Here is a 23,916-nt window from a genome sequence, read left to right on the forward strand (position 1 = left end):
GCGGGGCCTGGGCTCGGGGGCGGGGCCTGGGCTCGGGGGCGGGGCGGCGCCTCGGGTCAGCTGACCAGGCAGTGGAGGCAGAACCCAGAAGCCCAGAAACCCGGCGGGGCGGCGGATCGGGACGAGGGGAGCCGGATCGGGACGAGGGGAGCCGGTTTGGCGCCGGGGGCAGGGACGAAGGCTGCGGGTCGAGGCTCTGGTGCCTCCCTGCCACATCTTCACGGCGCCCCCTCCAGCCGCCGGGCCGGCCCGGAGCCCCCGTCTTCTCCTTTGGAGCGCAAGATCCCAGGTGAGGATCTCAGCCGGCACTGGGTGGCCCTCGGGGGCCGTGTCCCCCTCCATTGGGGCGACCAGCGTGGCCTCTCGGACGGGCCTGGCCAGGGTTTGGGGCCTGGGTCCCGGATTCTGATAGCTTCGTTTTCCCCTGGGCGGGCCAGGGGAGGGGGCCTCGCGGCGATGGAGCGCTGACCCCAGCGGGTGCGCTGTCATTATCCCCGCCAAACAGGCGGCCAGCGCTGGGCTGAGTCACGAGTTGGCCCAGAACCAGGCGGCCTGGAGTGGGTGGTATCCACGGCCGGGACGCTCCTCCCCTCTCCGTACTCCCCAGGTCTGCAGGGAGCACTGATTGCGCGCTCCCCACTCCATGCCCAGGGCAGGTTTTGGAGTGGGAGGCTGGATTTCAAAGTGTGAGGGTTGGCGCCAGTCTTGTCCATTCAGCCCTTGCTGAAGGCTGCCGTGTGCCAGGGGCCCTGTAGGGGGCTTGGGCGAGCACTGCAGCCAGAACAGAGTAATAGTCACCATCCATGGCTATTACCACTGAGTGTTTAACCAGTGCCAGGCACCGTTCTCCTCGCGTGGCCTGGGTTACCCCAGGTAACTGCAGGCAGCCAGGGAGGTGGGTACTTGCACGTTCCAGGTTCTCAGGTTGGAACTCTAAGGCTGCATCACCTGCCCAAGAGTCTGTATTGTAGGCATCGGACGGGTCAGTTCTAGAGTGGAGTGCCTTCTCCTCATCCTTAGGCCATCTGAGCTCGTAACAAGATCTTTTCTTGTTTCTCTTCCTCCCATCCTCTCTCCATATTTTGACTGCGCAGCTGGGATGTGTGGACTCCTAAGTTTACAGTTAGGTGGGAGGGGAGGATTGGGCTTAAAGAGTCATGATCGCTGAGGCGTGTTGGAAGCATTCTGCAGGTTTGTGGATGAGGGGAGAGGAAGAGGTGGCGGGTGTTGTCCAGCCGGCCCTTGGACAGGACAATTGATAGCTTGATCTTAGTATCCCTACCAGGCCCTTCATGGGGAGGACAGCCCTAGGGGATGGGACAGCATGTGCAGAAATAAGCCTGGAGAATGACTATTGAAGACCTGGGCACGGACAGGAGGTAAGGGGAGGGCAGTTCTCAAAGTACCTTGGGATGTGGACTTAATTTGGTAGGTGAAGGTCCCTTGAGCAGCTTCAGTGGAAAGCATTTCCTTGACTCAGCTACGAGCTGGGAGAGGAGCTGGGTGTGGCAGGAGATGCCTTCTCCAGCACAGCCTTCCTCTGTGGCCACAGGCATCAGAATCAGCTGGGGGAGCTTCTTAAACCCAAGGTCCCTGATCCACAACCCAGACATACTGATCCTAAATTTTGATCATGTGCCCTCCTTGATCCTAAGGCACCCCAGCTGTGGTCCTTGTCGATCCTACGGATGCCGTCAAGCTTGTTTGCAACTCTGCACATCCGTTCCCTCGGTGCTGCGTGACCAGGCCTGGGCCACACTGGTTCCCTGCTTGAGTCAGAACCTAGGGGTGACAGGCCCTCTGCACAGCAGTCCTCAGAGGAAGGCCCTTTCTGTTCAGGGCTCTTGTGCATGGGCTGGGGACCACCCACCTATGCCCTGGGCCCTGTGAGCCAGATACATTCCTCAGGACCCCTTCCTCCCTCACTGGGCATGTGTCCACCTCATTTCTTCCCAACCTGATGAAAAGAGGGAGTGAGAGAGTGGCCTCAGGGTCGCTGAGATACTGGACTCTCACCCATAGAACAGTCACCGCCGGCACTGTCAGGCCCTGGCTTAGCCTGCATGTGCATCTCATCTGCACAACAGCCCAAGGAGGGCCGCTCTTATCCTGTTCTGAACAGGCTCGAACAGGTTACGTGCTTGTCCAAAGCCACTCGCCCTTAAATGGGGACAGCACTCCCCACCTCTCAGGTAAGTGCCGAGGATGGCAATGTCCTAACGTGATGAACAGCAATGGCATGTTTGGGATCTATAAGAGGAGGGTGGGGGCAGTCCAGTTCGGGGGTGGCTGGGGAGCAAAAGGACTTGATTTGAAACGCCTTTGGTGCTGGGGGCAGGACATCAGGTAAACGCCAGCAGCATCAGCTGTGCTAAAGGTCATCCAGGTGGGTCACCAGGGTACAGGAAGAAGCTTTCAGCCATGCCCGCTGGGCCCTGGCGATGCTGCAGTGAGCTGGGCAGACAGTGGCCTGAGGTGCCCCTGTCCCGGCTCCGGGGCCTCTGCCCACTGCTGGTCACATTAGGGCTGAGAGCCTAGAGCTTCCTAGAGAAGCTGACTCGCTTCCTGTGCCTTCTCAGCTGTGACCTCAGCAGTTCCAGGGTCCAGTCCCGATGACAGTCCATTGGGGCTGCCGTGGCTTATAACAACACAGGTCCATTTGGTGCCAGCAGATCCAATGTCTGTTGAGGGTCCGCTTCCCAGTCATAGATGGCTGTCTTCTCAGCGTGTCCTCACGTGGCAGAGAGGAAGAGAGAGTTCTCTCCTCTCTCTCTCAGAAGGCAGTAATCCCATGCATAAGGGCTCCGCCCTGCTGACCTGAGCACTTCCCGAAGGCCCCACTTCTTAATGCCATCACACTGGGGAGTCGGTTGAATTTTAGAAGACATCAGTGTTCAGTCTGTGGCACGGGGCATCGCTTGAGGAGGAGCCCAGGCCTCCTGACAGGACTAGGAACTAGAGGGAGCTGGAGGAGCCTCGCGCCCACTCGTGGGGAAAACCCCTCCCAGCAGGGAGAAAAGGGGAAGCGTGCCTGGCGTCTGCGCAGAAGCGGGCAGGGGAGCCAGGCCACAGGCGGTTCCGCCCCGCCCAGGGACAGAGCCTGAGGCTGTGTGGCACGGTGGCTCTGGGCAGGGGTTTGGGTCCTGCTCCTCCTGGCTTTGACTCATGGCTCTGCCACTTCTTGGCTGGGAGGCCCTGGCAAGCCACTTCCCTGGCTCCTCTACTTCATAGCGCTGCGAGGAGGACAAGAGGCATATATGCAGGCAGGCAATCAGCACAGAGCTGGCAAAGAGCTCGGCAGTGGCGCTGTGGCGACTCTCCCTGGTGGGGATGGCGCCACCTGGCTCCGCCTGCTCCCCTTTCCCTGAGGTTGTCACACAAGCAGGGACTGCTCTCGTCACTGTGCTGGGTGCCCAGGCACCGGGAGGGGCCTGCCCCGGAGCCAGCCATCTTCTGGCATTGGCAGTGGTGAGAATGGGGAGGTGGCATGGGCGCCTTGCCAGCAGGCACTCCGCACAGGTGAGCTCCTGGGAGAAGATGGCTTGCATCCCAGCCACCTGTGCAACCTCGCGGTTCACCTGCCTCATCTGACCTGTGATGGAAGAAGCGTGCCAGCCTGCAGAGAATGTTTCTAAAGCGTTTACTTGAACCAAACTGACAGCATGTGCCTGAGAGCAAGAGCTCAAACGCTCTGGAGAAGGACAGTTTGGCAGCTTGTTTCATGCATTGGAGATTAAGGAGGGGAGAAAGTAGATTATAGGATTCTGTGCTTTCTTGAGGGTGGTTATGCCTGGAGTGTTATTATTTCCAGCATTTCAGTGGCATTTTAACCCAAGAACAATGGACAGGGCTTAAAACCTTTCACTAGAGAAGTGATATGCCTGGGCTGACTACCTACCCACCGTGACCTGCCCAGTTAGGAATTTATGATCAGATCACCCTCACAGCGAGGTACTTCTGTGAGGTTACTTTCCACAGAAACCCCTTTCATTTCGCCCACAGACCAATGCCGGTGACAAGCCTAGTCCATGGGCCCGGTCTCAGTGACCCTCACAGCGCAATTTACAATAACAGAAGATTGGAAACAGTCTGAACGTTCAGGAGTTACAACCAAAGTGGCCTGCTGGGGGCCAAGCTCTCCACACTATTTGTGAGCTCACTGGGCCTCACCATGTATGCGGGAGGCGCCGTTATCACCCAGTGTACAGCTGAGGGAACTGAGGCACGTTGCAGCATTAATGAGGGTGACGGTGGGATGTGAAGGCACCTACTTGCCCTGACTGTGGGTCCAGCGCTCCCTGCACACGTGGTTGACGCGGGTTTGCTTAGGCCACTGGTCGGCAAACCGCGGCTCACGAGCCACATGCGGCTCTTTGGCCCCTTGAATGTGGCTCTTCCACAAAATACCGACTTCTGCGCATGGGCCACGAAGTGTCAGTCGCACTGTACGTGTGCGCCCGCACGTGGTATTTTGGTGGGTTTGCCGACCACGGGCTTAGGCTGATGGTGTCCTGTGGTCCAGGGGCTCAGTCGGTGTCAGGTGATAAGCTGGGATGGGCTTAGGTTGGGGGTACCATGACCAGCACCCCAACCTTCCAAGGCTAAAGCCCCCTCTCTCTCCCTGTAGAGCCCTCGCCTGCCTCAGCGCACCAGCACCCTCCCTCCCGCCCTCGCAGCATGGTCTGGAAGAAACTGGGCTCCGGCAACTTCTCCAGCTGCCCCAATGGCTCCCAGTGGATATGGGACGTGTTTGGTGAATGTGCCCAGGACGGCTGGGACGAGGCCAGTGTGGGCCTGGGCTTGATCTCCATTCTCTGCTTCGCAGCGTCCACTTTCCCGTGAGTAGCGCCAGGGTGGCAGGACCGGGTTTAATCCCTTGAGAACTACCAGGCTGCTTTCCAAAGCCCTCACGCCATTTCACAGTCCCACCAGCAGTGCGTGAAGGTTCCAATTTCTCCAAATCCTCATCCACACTCGGTATTTCCGATCTATTGTAGCCCTCCCAGTGGGTGGGAAGTGGTAGTTTTGATTTGTATTTTCCTGGTGGCTGGTGATGTTAAGTGGCTTTCATGTCTTATTGGCAGCTGATTATCTTCTTTGGTAAGAGGTCTGTTCAGCTCTTTTGCTCATTTATCATTGGATTTTTGTCTTTTTATTGTTGAGTTGTAAGAGTTCTTTATATTGTCTATGTCGACATAAGAATGTCCAAACCTGTAGAGAATTTTTATAGGAGTTTATTGAGCCAAACTGATGATAATTGCCGGGAAACAAGATCTCAGAGGCTCCGCAGAATGGCAGTTTTCCGGGTTTTTTAAGCATTTGAAATTAAGGGGGGGGGGGGGGTGGAAGGAAGACTATAAGAAGGTGGGAGAAAGCAGCCCCGGGGATTGGAATACAGATGGTTAACGTGATTGTGCTCTGATGAGGGTGGTTATTTCAAAGGTATGTTAACCTACCGTACACACGTACACACACACGTACACACACACACACACACACACACGGCTTGCTTCAGGCAAAGGTAAACTTTTTACTTAAGAATTCATATGCCTGGCGCATAACACCCACCATGACCTGCCCAGTTAAAGGACTATGATCAGGTCACCCTGGCCGATTACTTCCCGTAGAACCCCTTTTCCATCCACTTTCATGTGACTTGCAAATATTTTCTCCCATTCTGTGGTTTGAAGCACAGAAGTTCTGCACTAGGTATGACACAAGAAAATAAAATAGAGACTGCCCTGGTTTTGCAGGGCTTCCCTTTAGAAGACACCCTGGGAGTCACAGGGGAGGGCTGGGGGGAGTAGGCCACCCAGCAAGCGGTGATGTCAGGGCCCACTGGAGAGGCCCTCAGGAGGCAGAGTGGACGGGTCTGGGTGACTGATGGAGGCCGAGGGAGAGAGACGCCCTGTAGTGAGGACAGAGCTTCCCCAGAACTATCAGAGGAGCTGGCTGAGGCTTCCCCTTCCGGCCCTGGCGTAATGCTGGCTCTGCCTGGGTCTGGCTGATTATCCACTGAGGGGGGTCGAAGGCCTGGGGGAGCCCCATGTGACGGCGGGAAGGGCAGCCACCTTCCTGCTCCTCCTTAGGCCCTGGCCTCTCCTGGGTGTGACCTGCGATTTCTGGAGATAGGTCAGGTCACAGTATCCTGAAGGAGCTAAACGGGACACGGCATAAACCTTAATTAAGGGCCTTCTCAGCCAGGCCTGTGCTGGGCCCTGTCCTTGCCCTCAGGAAGCTTGAGTCCAGAAGGCACCAGGGTGCCACGTGTTACAAGGGTGCTGGCGAGCTCAGGCCAAGGAAGGCCCCGAAGAGGAACTATGTCCTGAGCAGTGACAGATAAGGAGGTGGGCGAGCCATCTGCAAACGAAGAACGCAAAGGAGAAAGCAGTGCCGGTGGAGCGAGACGGGAGCCCCGGGGTCTGGGTGTGAATCCTACTCCCAGACTCCCAGCTGCGCACCTCCTCAGCCCGCAGTGAGGAGGGTCCTCAAAATACACCTGGACCTGGGGGACTGTGAGGACCGAGTGAGTCTGTACACACGAAGGGCTCAGAACCGTGCCTGATACCTGGCCAGAGGTCCAAAGAAAGGGTCGCAAGTCCCAGGGACCCCTGGGAAAGAACCAAGGTGCTGACTGCCCCAGTGTTTGTACTGGAGAGCAGAAGCCACAGCCCTGCCCCTGGAAGATAGTGGGCTGTGGTTGCCCATCATCTTATCGCCGCCCGTCCTGGAGATAGGGCAGCGGCCGTGCCCGGGCCGTGGGCTTGCTGCCACCACCACTATCCTTTTTCCAAACTCCCTACCCGCTTCGTAGAAGAAAGATTGTAGGTCCCCAGGGTGCTTGGAGGAGCGTGAGTAATGCCGTGGTCTGTCCGAGAAGATGCACATCCCATTGAGTCCCTGGGTGGGCAGGGATTCTCCCCAGTAAAAACCCCCAAATGGGCAAAACGGGGCTCCCAGTGACCTTTGCCTCTGCCACCCCTGCCCCCCACCCTGTGGTGGTCTCATCTGGGGGCCGTTCCCTGGTTGGCCCTCCGAGGCGATGTCACAGCCCTCGGCCCCTGAGCGTGCGTCTCCTTCTCTGCCACAGGCAGTACATCAAGGCCTGCAAGACGGGCAACATGGACCAGGCCCTGTCCCTATGGTTTCTCCTGGGCTGGATCGGTGGAGACTCCTGCAACCTCATCGGCTCTTTCCTTGCTGACCAGCTGCCCCTGCAGGTGGGCCGGCCCTGGGCAGGGTGGGCTGCCTAGGATAGCATGGCAGAGGCGTTGGGGGCACCCACAGGAGAGGCCCGAGCTCCAGAATCCTGACCTGTTGTTCCATCTTATGAGGGCCCCGTGCTGCAGAGACAGCCCTGGGCCCTGCCACGCAGTATGGCAATGGGCTGGTCACTGTCCTTCTCTGGGCCTCAGTTTCCCCATCTGTAAAATGACCACATCAAACCAGAGGGTCACCAGAGCCTTGAACCTCTGGGATGCTCTGATCCTGATGGAGCTGGGGGTGGGGGGGTGAGGGGTGGGACTGGAGGAGGAAAGTTTTCCCCGGAGAGGCCCAGGAGCCATCACTTGGTCCTGACAAGGGGAGCGAGCCCCCCCGTCCCTCCATCTGCCCGGGTCCATCACTTAGCCCACCTGCTCTCTAGTGGTGCCAGGTAGGAACTGCGCTCCCGCTTTCCAGGTGAGCAGCCAGAGCTCAGGGAGGTGACGCGACTTGCTCAGGGTCACCCGGCTGGGGTATGAGAGTGCTGCCCAGTGTCGGGGTGCGGGCCCCAGAGCCTGGGACTGAGCCAGCGCCCCTGCTTCTCTTGCAGACCTACACGGCGGTGTATTACGTCCTGGCAGACCTGGTGATGCTGTCCCTTTACTTTCACTACAAGTTTAAGAATCGCCCCTCTCCGTGTGAGTATGGTGGTCCCTCCCTGTCGGGCACGCTAGGGGCAGCCGGGAGTGTGAGAGGAAGCAGCTGTCCTATTGCCGGTGATAACCCTCCGAAAGGCTTCCTCAGGCCTTATCTGAAAGCCCGAGCCCTGATCGGCCAAGATAGGGGCCAAGGGCAGTGAGCACATCCGGCAGGACCACAGGGCTCCCCTTCACTCAAACTCCTATTCAACGAACATGGCTTCAGCTTCTCCTCTGTGCCTGGCCCTGGGCTTGGAGCCGGGGAAACAGGCACAGGGCTCACAGGCCATCGCTGCCTCTGAGGACTCAGAGGAGGCCATAGCTAGGTCAGAGCGAGGGCTGTGAGATGCGGCCCGAGGCATTGCTTTTGATACCCCTTAATTCTACAGATGAGGAGTTAAAGCTCAGAGGGGTTAGGTCACTTGCCCAAGGTCACACAGCCACCGAGGGGCAAGGCCATGACTCCGATCCGTTTGCTGCCACTCAGATATCTAACTTCGGCTTCCCTCCTGCCTCATGTCCAGTGTCTGCCCCCATCAACTCCTTGCTCTTGTTCACCCTGGGACTGGTGTGTGCCACCCCGCTGCTGAGCAGCACTGCCTCTATGGCTGCCCCGAGGGAGGGCTTCCAGGGCCGGAAGCTCCTGTCTGTGGAGCCAGGCAATAAGGTGAGGTGTGGGTACGGAGTGGGAGGGCGGAGGGGGGAGGCTGGCCTCAAGGGCCCTCCCTGCAGGGCCACCTGGGCGGGGGGTTGCCCCCTAGGAGGGAGCTTGGGGCTCTCCCTGCCAGGCACTGAGCACTCCCTTCTGCTTTCTCAGCCCTTCACTCGGCAGGAGATCATTGGTTTTGTCATCGGTTCCATCTCCAGCGTACTGTACCTGTTCTCCCGGCTGCCTCAGATCCACACCAACGTGAGCCTTGAGCGGGGTGGGGCCGAGTGGAAGAGAAGAGCCGGCCTGGCAGCGCGGGCGGGCCTCTGGGTTCAGGAGTAGCACAGAGCAGAAGGTCTGGGTCTACACTCACTGTTGGCTTGGGCAACTTAGTCCAATTCTCCAAGCCTCGGTTTGTGCCTCTGGAAAATGGGCATGGTGATGCCTGCCATCCAGGCATCCGTGTGACCTGTGTGACTCTCAAGTAGGAAGTCAGGTGCCAGCGAGGGGCTGCGCTTAGAGGCCTGAGAGGAGAGAAGGTGGAGAATCAGGGATGGGTGGGCAGAGGCAACGAGAGTCAGCGTGGGGCTGGAGAGCAGGGCGTCACGGCAGCAGGCATAGCGCAGCCACAGTCTCCTGTGGACCTGGGCAGGGGGCCTGGAGAGGTGGCAGGAGTGAGGAGGAGGAGTCGGGCCCTGGAGCGGGCTGTCGGCGTTGGACACTGGGCACACAGTGTAAAGTCAGATTTTGATTACACGCACACTGTGACGGGCCAGATGGATACATGGACAGTCACAACCCAGGGTGACAAGGAGCCCTGTTTGAGGTCTCTGACCCCAACCCCCTCACCTCCAGTTCCTGCGGAAGTCGACCCAGGGGATCTCCTACTCGCTGTTCGCCTTGGTGATGCTGGGGAACACGCTGTACGGGCTGAGTGTGCTGCTCAAGAACCCCGAGGAGGGCCAGAGCGAGGGCAGCTACCTGCTGCACCACCTGCCCTGGCTCGTGGGCAGCCTGGGCGTGCTGCTGCTCGACGCCATCGTATCCTTCCGGGCGTGCAGGTGGGGCGGGGTGGGCACAGCAGCCCCTGCCTGCTCGGGGCTTCCACATCCACCCAGGGTCAGCCCTGTCTGCCATGCACCCCGCCAGGCACTGGCCCAGTCATGAGCAAGAACTGGGTGGCCTTGCCCCCGGGAGCTTCCAGCTCTGAGGAGGCAGACAGGATGCACTGATTAGAAGTCATTACTTCGTTGCAGTGACACTGAGGGCCCCAGAGAAAAACTGCAAGAGTGTGTGACCAGGGGGCTGCCCTGATTTAACCCTTTGCGGTCCAATTTTATTTTTGGAATTCAAACAGTCTGGTCCAAATTAATTGACGGGGTTGAATGTTGAACCGGTTTGCTGTGTCTCAGCCTCGACGTTGGACCTGCTCCTAGCGCCTGGTCCGTCGAGTCAGCCTCCACGTTGGACCGAAAAGGGTTAAAGGCTCCGCAGAGGCCTCCCGGGTGCCATTTAAACTGCCCTGAAGGAGAGGTTAGTCGGGCAAAGGCAAGAGGGATGTGCCCAGCTCAGCGTGTGCGAAGGCCCCGAGGAACGGGGAGATCGGGCCGTGCGGGCCGGGGAGCGCAAGCTGGAACGTGGAGACACGTGAGTTCGTCACAGTAACGGGCGCAAGTTCTGGCTCTGTTCCTCCATAGCTGTGTGACACGGGACACCCTAACCTCTCTGTGCTTCGGTGTCTGCATCTGCATGGGGGCGGCGACCGTCACTGTCTCACCGAGATCAGGGGCCATGCGTAAGGCAAGGTGTCCGGAAGGCTGCGCGGCCCAGCACAGCGAATGCTCAGTAAATGTTTGCTGAACGGCGGAACGGGGCCTAGTTTGGATCGCATTTGGCAGAAAGTAAGCATGGCCCTTGTTTGCACACCTGCCGAGTCCCTGCTGGCTGCCCTGAGAGACGTTTACCTCACCTGGAGCCAATATAAAATGATACTGAATGTCAACAAAAGCAAAGTGTAAGCTCTTAGTGCCTTCAAATGGCCCCAGCCACTGGGTGAAACTCCCAGGATGGTATAGGGGGGGAGGAAGGCAAGCTCCTGGGGCTGGAGGCAGGGAGGACTGCCTGAGGGAGGAAGACCCTGGCGCTGGACCTGGAGGAGGAAGTTGGTTGAGGGGTGGGAGGGCATTCAGAGTGGAAGGTGCAGTGAGAGCAGAAGCTGGGAGGTCATTGCCGGCCCTTCCGCCAGCCAGAGTGGGGCTGAGGGGGAGGGAAGAGGGAGCTCTGGGTGGAGCCACAGGTCCCCAGGGGCAGGCCCAGCCCATCTGTGCTTGGTCAGGCCTTAACGTGGACCCTCCAGATCTCCATACAGTTCCTGGTGTACAGGAACGCCGCCACGTCCACAGAGCACCAGCCCCTCCTCCCCGGCTGACCAGGACCCAGGCCGAGCCCAGATGACCAGGACTGCCAGCTACCACTCAGTCAGTGCCGAGGACCCTGGACGAGGCTGTGGAGGAAGCCAGGGTCGGGGGGGCCTGGTCCTCCTGACCCAGCTGCCTACCCCCATGCCTCCTGGGCTGACTCTTCCAGGAGCCAGACGGCCCCAAGGGGAAGAAGGTGGAGAATCAGGGATGGGTGGGCAGAGGCCACTGGGAGCTCATCCCCCAGGGCCTGAGGCAGCTGCCCTGGGAGCTTTGGTGGAGGGGCTGCAGCGGAGCTCACCCCTGAAAAAGCAGGGCAGCTGCCCCTCGCTCACCTACCTCATTGTGTGCCCCCCCCCGGGGAGTGCCCCGCCGTGGCCTGGTGTACCCAGACTGTCCTGCGGCCTGCAGCCAGCCCAGTAAACCGTGCTTCCCAGCGAGGCCTGTTCTGTTGCTCCTTCCCAAGATGCTGGGGTCGGGGCTGCTGTGAACAGCAGTGGAGGGAGATCTGGGCCCCATCTTCCAGGGCCAGAGGATCAGCTGTGGGGGAGCCAAGCAGGAGGGGATCGAGTCTGCCGGCTCGCTTCCCGGTGGCCTCTCGTTTCTTCAACCTGCTTCTCAGTGACAGGCTCCATGCCTGGGGGTGGGGACCAGCAACAGGGTCCCTGACCTCAGGGCTCAGGAGGAAGCACAACAGTCAAGGTTCAGATCTTGGTTCTGCATCTTAGCTTTTCTGTGCCTCGGTGACTTTGAACTGTGAAATGGGATGACAGTATTACCGCTTCGTACGTCCTTATGAGATGGTGTCATTAGGGAGGTTAGCCCAAAGTCGGGCGCGTAGTAAGAGTTCAGTACAGGTTAGCTTTGATCATGTTTAGTTGGAGGAGAGGGACAACCAGACCTCCCCGGAGATCCGGGAGACCTTCCTGGAGGAGGCGGCATGGCAGAAGAATGAGTATCCACACGGGGAAAGGTGGGAGTGTTGCTGGCCAGAGGAAAAGAAAGTGCAAGAGCGGGTGGGAAGGGAGGAGAGGGAGGCAGGGCTCAGTTTGTCTCCCAGATTCTGTTCTGAGTCCACTTCCTTGTTGGCAGCGGCCCGGTGGGCACCTGAGAACAGGCCAGCTTCCCTCTGCTCTTGCTCTCACATCCTGCCACAACCTGGGAACCATCCGGGTGGGCTGGGATGGAGGCCGTCCCTCGGCCTTTCTTTTGGAATCTTCCTCTTCCAGCCCCAAAGGAAGCAAGGAGCTGAGCAAGGGGGCACAGGCTCCTGGGGTAGGGGGTGGGGGGGTGCCATGGCCCAATCTGGTGCTACAGATATTTGTGCAGCAGTTCTCCACCCTCAGCCCTTTCTGTGGTCGAAGTCTGGGATGGGGTGAACCACCTCTGGTCCCTGCCAGTTAAAAGGGCAGAACTTGCCAGGCCCTCCCTGGCGGGAAGGGGTGTTACCAGAAGGTACAAAGTGCCATAGGAATGAGGAGACTCAACCAGGGAAGGCTTCATGGCAGAGTGGCCTGGAGCTGAATGTTGAAGGCAGAGGGAAGGGAGTGGGCAAAGGCCTGGAGTGGGAGTCTGGGCTGCTCCCTAGGTGGGGTTGTGGGGGCAGGCAGTGGAGTGGCTTACAGCAGGAGGCTGGGTTTGGCTGGGGGAAGAGAAGGAGGGGGCTGGGGCGACCAGGGACAGGGCACCTCTGAGGTTCAGGTGGGCAGTGAGGGCCAGTCTCCCCAGCCCTGTCCTGGGGCAGGCCTGCGAAGCCCTGTGTGTAACCTGGCATGCGGCTGCCGTTTATTGAGCACTTGCTGTGGGGGGGCCTCTCGAATTATGATGGCCATTTAACAGAACCAGCCTTTGAGGAATTAAGCAACTTGCCCGAGGTCGCCCAGCTAGGCCTGGCAGCTGTTTGAACCACATTAGGTCCCTCAGCTACAGGGGTCATCCCACACCTGGCGCCTTCCCTCTCCCTGGCTAGGGCCTCGGGGGTCCAGCCTCAGCCTTGCCCTGGCGGCGGGGGGGCAGCCAACCCTGCTGGGCTCAGACCCCTTTCCCACCATTCTGAGCAGTGACTTCCACAGCCAGCTGGCTCTGCGCCCACCCCCCGCCCCCCTCCCTCAGGGCTGTGACCTGGCTGGGTGATTGCTGCTCACCTGGGGCCAGGAGGCACCTCCCAGCCTGAAGACGGGGCTCAGTATGGCAGTGAACCCCTGAACTAGAGCTGGGTGGGGAAGAAAGATGAAATATCACAGCCCCGCCCTGGAAACCCTTCTCTGATGGGGTGGTATCACCCCTTCCACCTCAGGAAGCCCCAGTCTGATGGGGAGACAGGGCCCCTGCCCTGGGAGTGCCCTGTCTGATGGAGAACGGGGTTGTGGTGGCTGAATAAGATGGGCTTGCAGGCTCGTGCCCCAGCACCTGGCATGTGGGAGGTGCCTGGCAAATAAATGGTGGCTGCTGGAGCTTATCCACCACCCAGCACAAGCCTCATGTCTGCTCAGTAGAGGTCCTCTGGGAAGGTTATCTCCTCCCTAGAGTGGAAGGGCCAGTCAGACGGAAGGGCCAGTCGGACGGGTTCCATTGCAGGACTGGGCCATGCTTGCTGGGGTGGGACCTCTGGGTGGAAGGTAGATTTCCTTTCTCCCCTGGGCTCACACCTGTTGCTTCTTGCTGCAGGCAAGGGTGGTTAGGTGTGGCCTATCGATTGACATGCTGTATATGAAAATGCCTGGCCCCCGTGGTCCCCACACCTGAGGATGGGGGCGGGGGGGTGGGGGGGGACAGGAACAGCTGGCTGGCAGGCAGGTGGCATTCTGCAGAAAGCAGAAGGAACTACCCAACCCAGGGCCCGACCCCAGGCCCTCCCAGCCCGGGGTTCCCTTGGTTATTCCTCAAACCTGGGACTTTCGAAGCCACATCTTGGACAACCTGGCCTTCAGTCCCCAAAGCTGAGAAAGTGGAGAAATCCACAACTCAGCCCTCTCCTCACGCCTTCTCCTGTGGACTTGGCTTTTACCGGAGCTGGATGGTGGGACCCCAGAGGTCCCTGCTATACAGCCGGGTGCTGAGTCCCAGATGTCCCGGCACTAACCGGACCAGGTTAGTGTCAGCCCTATGACCGGGAGGGGGGTGGCCTTTTGCTTCAGATTAACTCAGTTCAACTAGTATCGACTGATGAGTTCCTCGGCCCTGTGACAGCCCTGAGGACACAGCCACCCACCAGCACATGTAATTAATAAGGACTTCCCCACCCACAGTAGACGGTATGGGCAGAGACTTCTCTCTTGGTCACCACGGTATCCCCAGTACACAGAAGGTGCTCAATAAATGGTGAATGAATTGAGTGAGTGAAGTGAATGCCTGAAACACTGTTCCCCAAGGGACCCTCAGTCAGTAAAGGAGACAGGCATGGAACCCCCAAACACAAAACTATTGAATTTGTACACTTTAAATGGTACATTGGCAGGCATGTGCATCGTCACTCAATAAAGCTCTTTGAAAAAATAGAGAATTGGCTATTATTAAAACTTGAATGGGAAGTTGTAGGTAAGGAGAACCTATTACTGTCTTACAACATTCCTACTCATGTAGTCATTACACAGTCACCTGAAGGCCTACTATGCATGAAGAACTGGTGGTCAGGTGAGAGAGGAGTAAAGAATTTCATTCACTAGAGCAGTGATTTTTAACCTTTTTCCCCTCTTGGCACACAAACTAATTGCTAAAATTCTGTAGCATACCGAAAAATACATTTTTTGCTGATCTGACAAAAAGAATAGGTAAATTTTGATTCCTTAACACCAGATGGCTCTTGTGTTGGCTGTTGCCATGTTTTTATTCGACAGTCTAAGGGAAAAGAGGTCAGTGCCCCTGACTAAACAGGCATTGCATGTTTTAAAAATCCCTGCAGCACACCGGTTGACTATCTCTGCACTAGACCAAAGAAATAGAGACATCAGTGTATATGTGTGTGTGTGTGTGTGTGTGTGTATATATATATATATATATATATATATATATATATATATGTCTGTTCATTCCTCAGAACATTTACTGAGCACTTACTCCAAGTTGAAAAGTTTCACAAAGTAGCAACAGGGATGAGTATGTCTATGTAGTAAAAGTTTTAAAGATAATAGGAAATATCTAAGAATAGAAAAAAGAACTTAAAATATTATACCACATTTAAATATATTTCAGAGACTTGATTTCTTTAAATTATGAGGTTATAGATATAAAATGTTTATAGCCTCGCCCAACCGGCATGGCTCAGTGGTTGAACATCAACATATGAACCAGGAGGTAACAGTTCAATTCCTGATCAGGCACTTGCCTGGGTTGTGGGCTTGATCACCTTTGGGAAGGGTGGGGAGGGTACTGAAGGAGGCAGCCAATCAGTGAGTCTCATCATCGATGTTTCTATCTCCCTCTTCCTCTCTGAAATCAATAAAAATATATTTTTAAAAATAAAATGTCTATAGTCTCAATTTTGTCATTTAAAAAGTTGCTTGAACTATCTGAGAAGTGATACAAATTATAATGAAACAAGAAAAAAATAGCACCAACTAGTTATAAAAAAAAGTACCTGTTGCCCTAACCGGTTTGGCTCAGTGGATAGAGCGTCGGCCTGTGGACCGAAGGGTCCCAGGTTCAGTTCCGGTCAAGGGCATGTACTTTGGTTGCAGGCACATCCCCATTAAGGGGATGTGCAGGAGGCAGCTGATCGATGTTCCTCTCTCATCGATGTTTCTGACTTTCTATCCTCCCTTCCTCTCTGTAAAAAATCAATAAAACATATTTAAAAAAAAAAAAGTACCTGTTGAATAACCCACCTGTTTCCTATGGGGCCAGAAAGTGAATTGCAAAATCACTAACAAACTCAAAGTATTTGTAGGAAGCAGATGTTCTGAGCGAAGTAACAACATGACAGGGTGTTAAGTAACCTTGGTTTTCCGACTGAAGGTTTTACAAATTTTAGTTATATTGAGAAAATTATAAAATGAGATTTTTAACATTTAAATTCTAGAACATATAATTTATAACGTTTACTTAAAGTGTTTGGAATGAGACATACTTAAGATTTTGCTATACAGGCTGACAAACACAAGCAAAAGGTTCTCCCTTGGCCCCCTGCTTACTGTTAAGTGGAGGAGACGGGTCTGCCTGTGGCTTGTGATGAGGGTCCCCGGCCCAGCGACTGGCCCCAAGTAGGTACCACAGGTTCCCTCTCTCCTCCAGCCCCTTGAGTGTCCACTGGTTCCTGGAGCAGAAGTGCACTCAGTCAGCGATAGGCTGGCTGCGGCGGACGCAGGAGAGAAGGAAAAGATGAACCATCGCCACCTAGGACAGCGCCTTCGAACTGGGAGTGAAACTGTCCAACTTCAGTATCGGTCTCTCAAGAGAGACCATCTTAACTGACTTAGTGGGTCATGCCAGGGGGAGGAGAGAAGGCCATGACTGCAGGGCACCAGGCTCCATGGAGGGAGTGGCACCAAAGAGAAGGGCCTGGAGGCCAAGTCCGCAATGCCCGCCCACCCCGCCAGCGGAGGAGGGTCCCACAGGCCTGCCACCCAGCAGCTGCTTGGTCAGTGACGTGAATGGACAGGGAATCTTGGGACCTGCGGCCCCAGAAGACCCCTAGAAGCCGACCTGTCAGGATGACAGCAAGGGGACAGGTGGGAGGGCCTTGGGGAAACGGGGAATGCAGGGTTACCCACCTGAGCCCTCACACTTGGAGAGATGGAGACCTCCGTCCCAGGGTACCTGGGGTTCATGCAGCCCAGCCCAAAAGGCTGGCTCCTGCCACCCCACCTCACCAAGGCTGCCTCCTGTTATCAGGCACCAAAGGGCAGCTTCGGGAAGCATCTAGTGAGCCCGTGGGGGTGGAGGGGCCGCCCTAATGCTGCCCAACCCCGAGTCTGCCACCTGCAGCTTGTGGACCCAGAGGGCTAGTCAACCACCCAAGGCTCCTTGGCATGCGTGAGGGGCCCTGCAGCCACCGTGCTAGCCTCCGTGCAGAGAAAGGAGTGGCTGGAAGGTGGCCCTGAGTCAAACTACAAACCCCTTTTGCTTTTTCCTTCACCTAAGAAACCTGCTGTCAGAGCCCACTGCTCCCAATCTCACCAGCCTGACTTAGCATCAAAACATGGGCAGTGACGGCTCCCATGGAAGATTCTGGAAGGCAGAGTAAGATCAGGCCTGGCATACATGACAGTCACAATTTCTGGGTTTCAAGTGTTATTTCTGGTCACATGATTGAATACCTATCAAAAGGAAAAGCATTTATTCACCACTCTGTGTGCCAGGCACTGCTGCCCTCACCCCATGAGGCTGTCCCCAGTCCCACACAGGCAGTACCTCTGGGCCACGCACCGAGGGTCCCCAGCGGCCGCGTGGGAGCTGTAGGGCCAGGGCCTCCTCTCCAGCTTGTCCTCCGCACCTGCACTTGGAAGGAACCGTGTGGGGGTCTCTCCTGCTCCTATTTCTATCGCAATGAAGATGCCCCATCTGAACCTTCTCATCAGAACAAGCAGAGCGGGTCAGAGGTGTCACAGTTCCAGGCACCTCAAACCAGGGGACAGCCGGGGTGTGGACCCTACTGCAGGCCACGGCCTCTGCTGCTGTGAGGCCTTAGGTGCCTTCCCTCAGCTTCCTCCAGGCTGTGGTGAATGAAGATAGTGTGTGCTGACCCTCACAAAGTAGGTGCTGGCTAAGATGGAAGGGAAGTGGGGAGCAGAGACGAAAGCCCCGGACCACCCACTTCATGACTGGTGTGACTTCAAGCAGCCCCAGCCCTGCGGGGCGGGTGGGGCTGGGGACTCTGGGAGGGAGGGGTCGAGAAGCAGCTCTGGGCTCTGCAAAGACCCCTTTTCTTCTCGCCAATCAAACAAGAGCTTCTTGTTTTGATTTGTCTGCAAAAGGCAAGTCCACACTTCCTCCACCCGACACGCTGCCCGGCCTGCTACTCGCCCACCTGGGGTCAGCCCTCGGGACCAAGGCCACGCGTGCTGGCAAAGTGAGGCAGGTGAGAAACAACACGAGGCCAGTGCTGCGTCCCAGTTTCTTTTTATTTATTTTTTTGTTCTTTTTTTCCTTTTTTTTTTTTTAAGTATGGAAGCTCAAGTATAAGATGTAGATTTTTTTTTAAGCTTTACAAAAAAACAAAATAAAACAAAAAACTCCTTTTGCATTCCATAAAAATTGACAGAAAAGCACCTGGCCAGAAGAGCAGACGGTCGAGGCCCCCCGCCCCCACAACGTGGTCTCTGAGGCCAGGGGCCAGCGTGCAGGACAGTGCTGAGGGCCACCTCTCCTTCCTCCCAGAGCTGTCCCCTGCTCCCCACCCCAACCCCAAGCAACTCCCAAACACACGTGGAATCAGATTTCCAGTTTTTCTTCTTTCACACACCACAGTTATTTCATAAAATTTTTTTGTTTTACATTTTTTACACCAATGTAACAAAAAGGTGGGAAGGAAGGGGAGGCAGACAGACAGTGTATTTTATGCCTATAAATGGGGGGTGGAGCCTGGGCAAACAAAACACACATGATCTCTATGGAAATATCGAGTTCTGATAGCAAAACGTGGTGGGAAGCAGGCCTTGGAGACAGAGAGGGTATTAGCGGCTTTATTCTCAGGGTGTGATGGCGCTGTGCAGGTCGGTGACGCAGGTGTTGTGTGACCTGTCGGGGAGGAAAGGGACAGGGAAGGGAGCAGAAAACGAGTTTTCTAAGAAAGGAATCTAACGAGTGCATGGCATGTCCGGTTAGCATGAAGCAGAGGTTTAACATTGCTGCTTTCTCTTCAAAGCCTCCACCAGGTCGTTCTTAAGAGCTTCTTGTTTTGATTTGTCTGCAAAAGTCTGCACAGACCTGCCAGGGAGGAAAAGAATCGATGTTAGCAGGCTTCACAGGAAGAGGGGCGCTGAGGGTCTGGGTCTCTGGGCAGCACTGGGCCCCTCTAGAGGTCAGAGCAGTGCCAGCGAGATGTGGAGGGAGCAGAGCCCGGGGCCGCACCCTCAGCACCGCGCCGGCCCCTCAGGGAGGCCCGGGGCCCACCCCACCTGGACACATGCTCAGCTCTGCACCAGGCTGGGTGACTCGGCCACAGCTCCAGGACCCTGGTCCACTCCTCACCAGGAGGACCCCGTTACAAAGCTTCCCCCTCACTGCACCCGACCCAGCAGGAGGCTCGATGCTGCCCCATGAGGGCAGGGTGCACAGGTTGCACAGGGTGCACAGCAACCCCCCGCTTAGCGAGGGTTTAAGAACCAGCTCCTGGACATCTGAGCACACGGGGTTCAGAGCCAGGGCAGAACTCAAAGGACCAGAGCTTTCAGGCTTTTGCTATGAGGTTCCATCCGCTGTTAGCTTGGCCAAGAAAGGCCCTCTCTGGATTTTGAGAGGCAGCAGGGAACTGAGGCAAGGCCCGGGGTCCCTGCTGGCGAGGCCTGGCTTGTGGGAAATGAGTGCGTCCACGCACAGCAGTGACACTGCTCGGCAGAGCTAACAGGTAGGCTCGTGCAGGCTGTACAACTCACAAAGCGCTTTCACACACTTTCTCGTACGCTACAGCGTCCAGGAGACAGTGTTATTTCCAATTCATAGGTAAGGAAATGGAGGCCCAGAGAAATGCCCCGGCAACGACCCAAATGACCACTTTGTCAGATTTACCCAACGTGTTGGTTAACCAGGAACTTGTTAATAGTTTTACTGATGCACTTTGAATAGCTCTCAAGCAGCAGAGAGAGGGTGGGGGCTGCCTCTCAGGAACCTGCGGACGGGAATCGCGTTTCACGCACCGGCCGTGAAAGAGTGGAAGGAAGGGTCGAAATACCCCAAATGCCGAAAATGGGTGAAGTGCGATGAAGGCGGGCCCAGGAGAAACAGCATCCGAGGTGAATGCTGGCTACCGAACCCTGGAAAACCCTGGCAGCACCCTCAGAATGGTGAGAGTGCAACGCAACAGACAAGATTTTGAGAGAATCTGCATACAACTGGAAAATGCCCATGAGAAATGCCGAGTTTTGGTTGATGCTGCCGAAATACACATTTCTGATTGTCTGGAACGGCCCTGGCTCAGCGCTGACAAAGGAAGGGTCAGACGCAGCCGTGTGGCCCTCGGATTCCAGTCTCAGCCAGTCCACCAGGGGCTTCCGGAAAGGCTCCAACGGAGGTTAACGTGACCAGCGGGAGGATGGGGTGAGCGAAGCAGCGGCTCACACAGGCCTCGGCCTGGGAGGACAGCCCCCGGCTCTGGGGATGGCCCCAGCCTGCGGCACACCAGCACCCACCCCCACAGAGGAGAAAGTTTCCGTTAGAACCGGAGTTAGAGTCAGTAAGAGAGGTTAGACGTGGGGCAGCTGGAGGTATAAGGACTAGGCCACTCATTCAGGGGATAGAGCTGGGAAGGTTATTGCCAAGCAACTCGAACCAGCGCCCGGAGGGAGCACTCACTCAGTGTGGGAAGGCGGCTGTCCTGACAGACGGTAGGTGCCAGGCTGCCCAGCGCTGCAGGAAGCTTCAAAGCTGGGGAGGCTCCAGTGGGCAGCCACTGGATGCCAAGGCCAGGGGCCCAGAAAACCCTAAAAGCTGAGGGGGGAGGACACTATGATGGGACACCTGGAGAAGGGGTTTCTCATCGCTGCGGTGGGAACATGATGGTCCCAGCGTGAGGCTGGAGGCTGACAGATGCCTTGGGCCTGGAGCTGGTGCACACACGGCCCGGACCAATGCGCTCCAGTCCCACAGACGAGAAGAACGGCTCCGCCTGGTTACATAAGGCCCCACTCCACCCACCCCCGGAGGCCCCACTGAGCCGCTTCCTGGTTGGGCTTTCGTGTCCAGTCCCCAGCCTGGGCTGCGCCCCTAGGCCAGGCCTTCGCCCTGCCTGGCTGGGTTTTCAAACACCTGATGTAAAACCAGTGTCCCTCATCCTCTCGGGGGATGCTACTTTCATATTTGTCATGGTTCTCGGCCATTATCAACATGCAAGGCTGTTTTCCTCCCCGTCAGTGCAGGGCGGGTAAGAGGACAGCTGCAGCTCGTTAGGGTGGGAGGTCATGCTGGCCCAGGCAGCTCCAGCAGCAACCAGTCGGGGTGCATCGGGCCGGTGAGGGGGACGACAGCCCCCACTCTGCGTGCTGTCCTCACACTCACAGCAATGCACCCCTTTGTATCAGCTGGCCCCAAGGACCCTTGGGGGGAAATTGGGGAGGACAGGGCTGCACACAGAGCAGATGCGGGGAGGCTGTCCTGAAGCACGTGGGCGAACAGAAGGTGGGACATGGACCCTGGCTCTGCGGCCACCAAAGCCGCGCTGACCTGAGGCTTCTGCTGGAGGCAAGCGGGTCCCTGGACTGCACTTCTACAGGAGCCAAAGCCAAACCCCCGTCTGCCCACACCCAACCCCCGCCCCGAGTGCCACACACACACCGCACACACGATACGAGTCCACGTTACATGGGGCTGAATCTACTTGTTAATGTGGCTGCTCACGGCCGTGAGCGGACACAGGGGTTAGTGGTGGTTTGAGTGATGGTCGGCGGGTTGGTGAGTCCTGTTTAGTGGGAGGGTGCTCGCCTCTCAGGCAGGGTACCTGGATCGGCCTAGTTATCAGGCTGGATGTGGATCTGCCGCTGGGTCAGCACTTGGGAAAGCTCCCTCTGCAACTGCTGAAACTTGGGGTTGTCAGGGATAACATCAACAGATCTACAGAGAGTATTCAGAGATGAATGCAGGAGCAGAGGAGAGGAGCACGTGGGCGGGGACAACAGAGAGGAGGGAGGTGCAGGGGGACGCACAGGCAGAAGAAAGGGGCCTGTCACCAAGGCCACACTGCTCTGGGCTGTGGTGTGGAGGTCACAGAGCAGAGCTCTGGGCTGGCAGTGGCCACGGTGTCTGGGGCAGTGACCGCGGGCTCAACAGCTAGAGGAAAGCAATGCTGCCTGAAGGGGAGAGGGGGGATGAAACCCAGCAGGGGCCAGACCATGTTCCCCACAGGCGGGATGGAAATGGGGGACGATGAGGGTCCAAAGGGGAATCCTCGCTATTGGGAAACTGTATGAGTAGGAGACTAAAAACCTGTCTGCTGTGCGAATTCACAAGCCAGGGCAGCCGAGGAGGAGCGAGAGCCTTGGACTCAGGGCCACGCTGGGCTGCAGAGCGGACGCCTCTCCTCCCTCCAGCCCTGTCTCCCCGACTGGGAGGCCCCCTGAGAGGAGCGGCTCGCCCACGTCGCCCAGCTCTGCAGAGCGTGCTCAGACACTGGCTGCCTGACGCCACGGCCTCCACTGCCCCCGGCGGCTCCGGCCTCCTGCTCTGCCACCACGGACCTCAAGGACCCAGAGAGCCTGCCAGCCTTCACTTGGCCAACACTGGACACTGTAGAACCGAGGGCCTGGGGTGGGTAGAGGGCAGCTCAGGACCCTAGCCACAGCCACAGAGCCAGGCAGAGGACATCAGAGTGGCCGGGGGTTCTCTCCAGAAAGCAGCAAGGCGAAAGGGCTCTTTCTGCTGCCCGGAAACCCAGCCAAGCAGAGGCCTGGCAGCCTGGCGGGCCGCCCCCTGTCGCGTGTCTTAGGGTCTGCTTTGGAGGTCCCCTCAGATCCCAGAGCCAAAGGGCTGGGCAGTTTCTTTAGATGAGACTGACACCTGGGGGCCAAGAGGAAGCCGACTTCAGGGATGAGGGTGTCGGTGGCTGTTACGGGGAACGTCCCCCACATGACAAGCGTGAGGTAGGAACCAGCATCTATTGAGAATGCAAACATGTACCTAGTGCTTTCCCGTTCAGAGTCTGCACATCAGTCCTATAAGGTGGGCACTTTACTCCAAACGAGGAAGCTAGGCTCAAGGGCATACAGCTATTAAGCAGCAGACCTAGGATTCAAACCCGTTTCTTTTTGGTTTCCAAAGCTTGTACTTTTGGGTACATTACCTCAGTCCATTGACGATGTCCTTTGTTTTTCCAAAGTAGATCTCATTCAGCGTACTTCTGATTTTATTTTCCATGTCCTGGGGAGGGAGGTCAGTCAGACATGACAGCCAACAGCTGGGAGTCCTGAGGTCCACACCCTCCCACCAGCTCACCACTGCAGTCCCCGCTGTGACCACAGGGGGGAAGCGCACGACTGCGCAGAAGCCTGGTGAGCGAGCCCTAGCAGCCAAGACCCCCACCTATCACTTGTGCTCTGTGCACTTTCCCGTCCACAGGCATGCAGGAAGCCAATACCCAGGTACTGGCGGCCAACACTGGCCATTACTGGGAGGTGGTCTAAACCACACCACCACCCCCTCCTTCCAAACAGTGTGGTGAAGGGAAGCCAGTGGCAACTGAAGTCCCTCTGGTGCCCGCTGGGGCCCAGGGACCTGCTTCCTTGTCGGGTCTCCGCTCACTGGGGGCAGGCTTAGGGCTTCCTGAGCAGACCCTCTGGGAGAATGTTTTGAGGGAGGGTAGAGAGGATGCCCTAGAAGCTGTGCCCTGCTTGCACCTAGATCACAGGCTCGGAAAACACAAGGCCTGGGCAAAACATGAGAAACACAGCACTGGCTGCTCTGGAATGGGAAGAAAGAAGCAAGGCAAAGGCCAGCAAGCCAGCCAACAGGCTCCAGGGGCAAACCGTCAGATGCTGTGGAAGCGAACCACAGCCACAGAAGCGAACCAGAGCCCGGAAGGCCCACTCACCTCCACCAGGCGCCCAATATTGGCTATGTGTGGCGAGGAGTCGCTCACAGTTTCATCTTTCTCCATCTGCAAAAGACAAGACATTCCTCCAAGTTAGAGAGAGCGAGGCGCTCTCTGAGAATGGCCACCTCAGCCGATAGCACAGCCCCTCCAGTTTGCAAAGAACTTGTTATTCCTGCTGGCAGCTCCGGAGCCAGCTGCAGGTGGTGCAAGGCCACCTCCCCAGTGGGGGACCCAAGCACGGGTGAGCTAAGTTTCAGGTCACAATCAGCCCAG

The 23,916-nt window shown here is 57.1% G+C and overlaps 2 protein-coding genes across 5 annotated transcripts in view; one reads left to right on the forward strand and one right to left on the reverse strand.

The window, feature by feature from the left end:
- Positions 1-70: 70 nt before the first annotated feature.
- SLC66A1 (solute carrier family 66 member 1) lies at positions 71-11,407 on the forward strand. 3 transcript variants are annotated; one of them, XM_036349968.1, is made up of 8 exons: positions 71-289; positions 4,628-4,838; positions 7,091-7,220; positions 7,814-7,901; positions 8,426-8,568; positions 8,719-8,811; positions 9,406-9,591; positions 10,907-11,407. In XM_036349968.1, the coding sequence occupies exons 2-8, from the start codon at positions 4,678-4,680 to the stop codon at positions 10,976-10,978; spliced, it is 873 nt and encodes a 290-aa protein (XP_036205861.1). In that variant the 5' UTR covers positions 71-289; positions 4,628-4,677; the 3' UTR covers positions 10,979-11,407. The 3 variants fall into 3 exon arrangements, with proteins under 3 accessions (XP_036205861.1, XP_036205864.1, XP_036205862.1); XM_036349969.1 differs by lacking the exons at positions 71-289; positions 4,628-4,838 and adding an exon at positions 5,360-6,526; XM_036349971.1 differs by lacking the exons at positions 71-289; positions 7,091-7,220 and having other exon boundaries at positions 4,632-4,838.
- Positions 11,408-18,032: 6,625 nt separating this feature from the next.
- Positions 18,033-23,916, reverse strand: part of CAPZB (capping actin protein of muscle Z-line subunit beta) — a 125,286-nt gene continuing 119,402 nt past the window's right edge. Inside the window, exons 7-10 of one of the 2 annotated variants that reach the window (XM_036351811.1) lie at positions 23,641-23,706; positions 22,894-22,970; positions 21,556-21,668; positions 18,033-18,830 (exon numbers count right to left, since the gene is read on the reverse strand). In XM_036351811.1, the coding sequence (XP_036207704.1) occupies positions 21,566-21,668; positions 22,894-22,970; positions 23,641-23,706 (246 nt within the window). In that variant the 3' untranslated portion in view covers positions 18,033-18,830; positions 21,556-21,565. The remainder of the gene's footprint in view (positions 18,831-21,555; positions 21,669-22,893; positions 22,971-23,640; positions 23,707-23,916) is intronic. The other variant, XM_036351812.1, reaches the window with a different exon arrangement.

The sequence above is a fragment of the Myotis myotis genome, unplaced genomic scaffold, assembly GCF_014108235.1.
Source record: "Myotis myotis isolate mMyoMyo1 unplaced genomic scaffold, mMyoMyo1.p scaffold_m19_p_2, whole genome shotgun sequence".
Taxonomy (NCBI): domain Eukaryota; kingdom Metazoa; phylum Chordata; class Mammalia; order Chiroptera; family Vespertilionidae; genus Myotis; species Myotis myotis.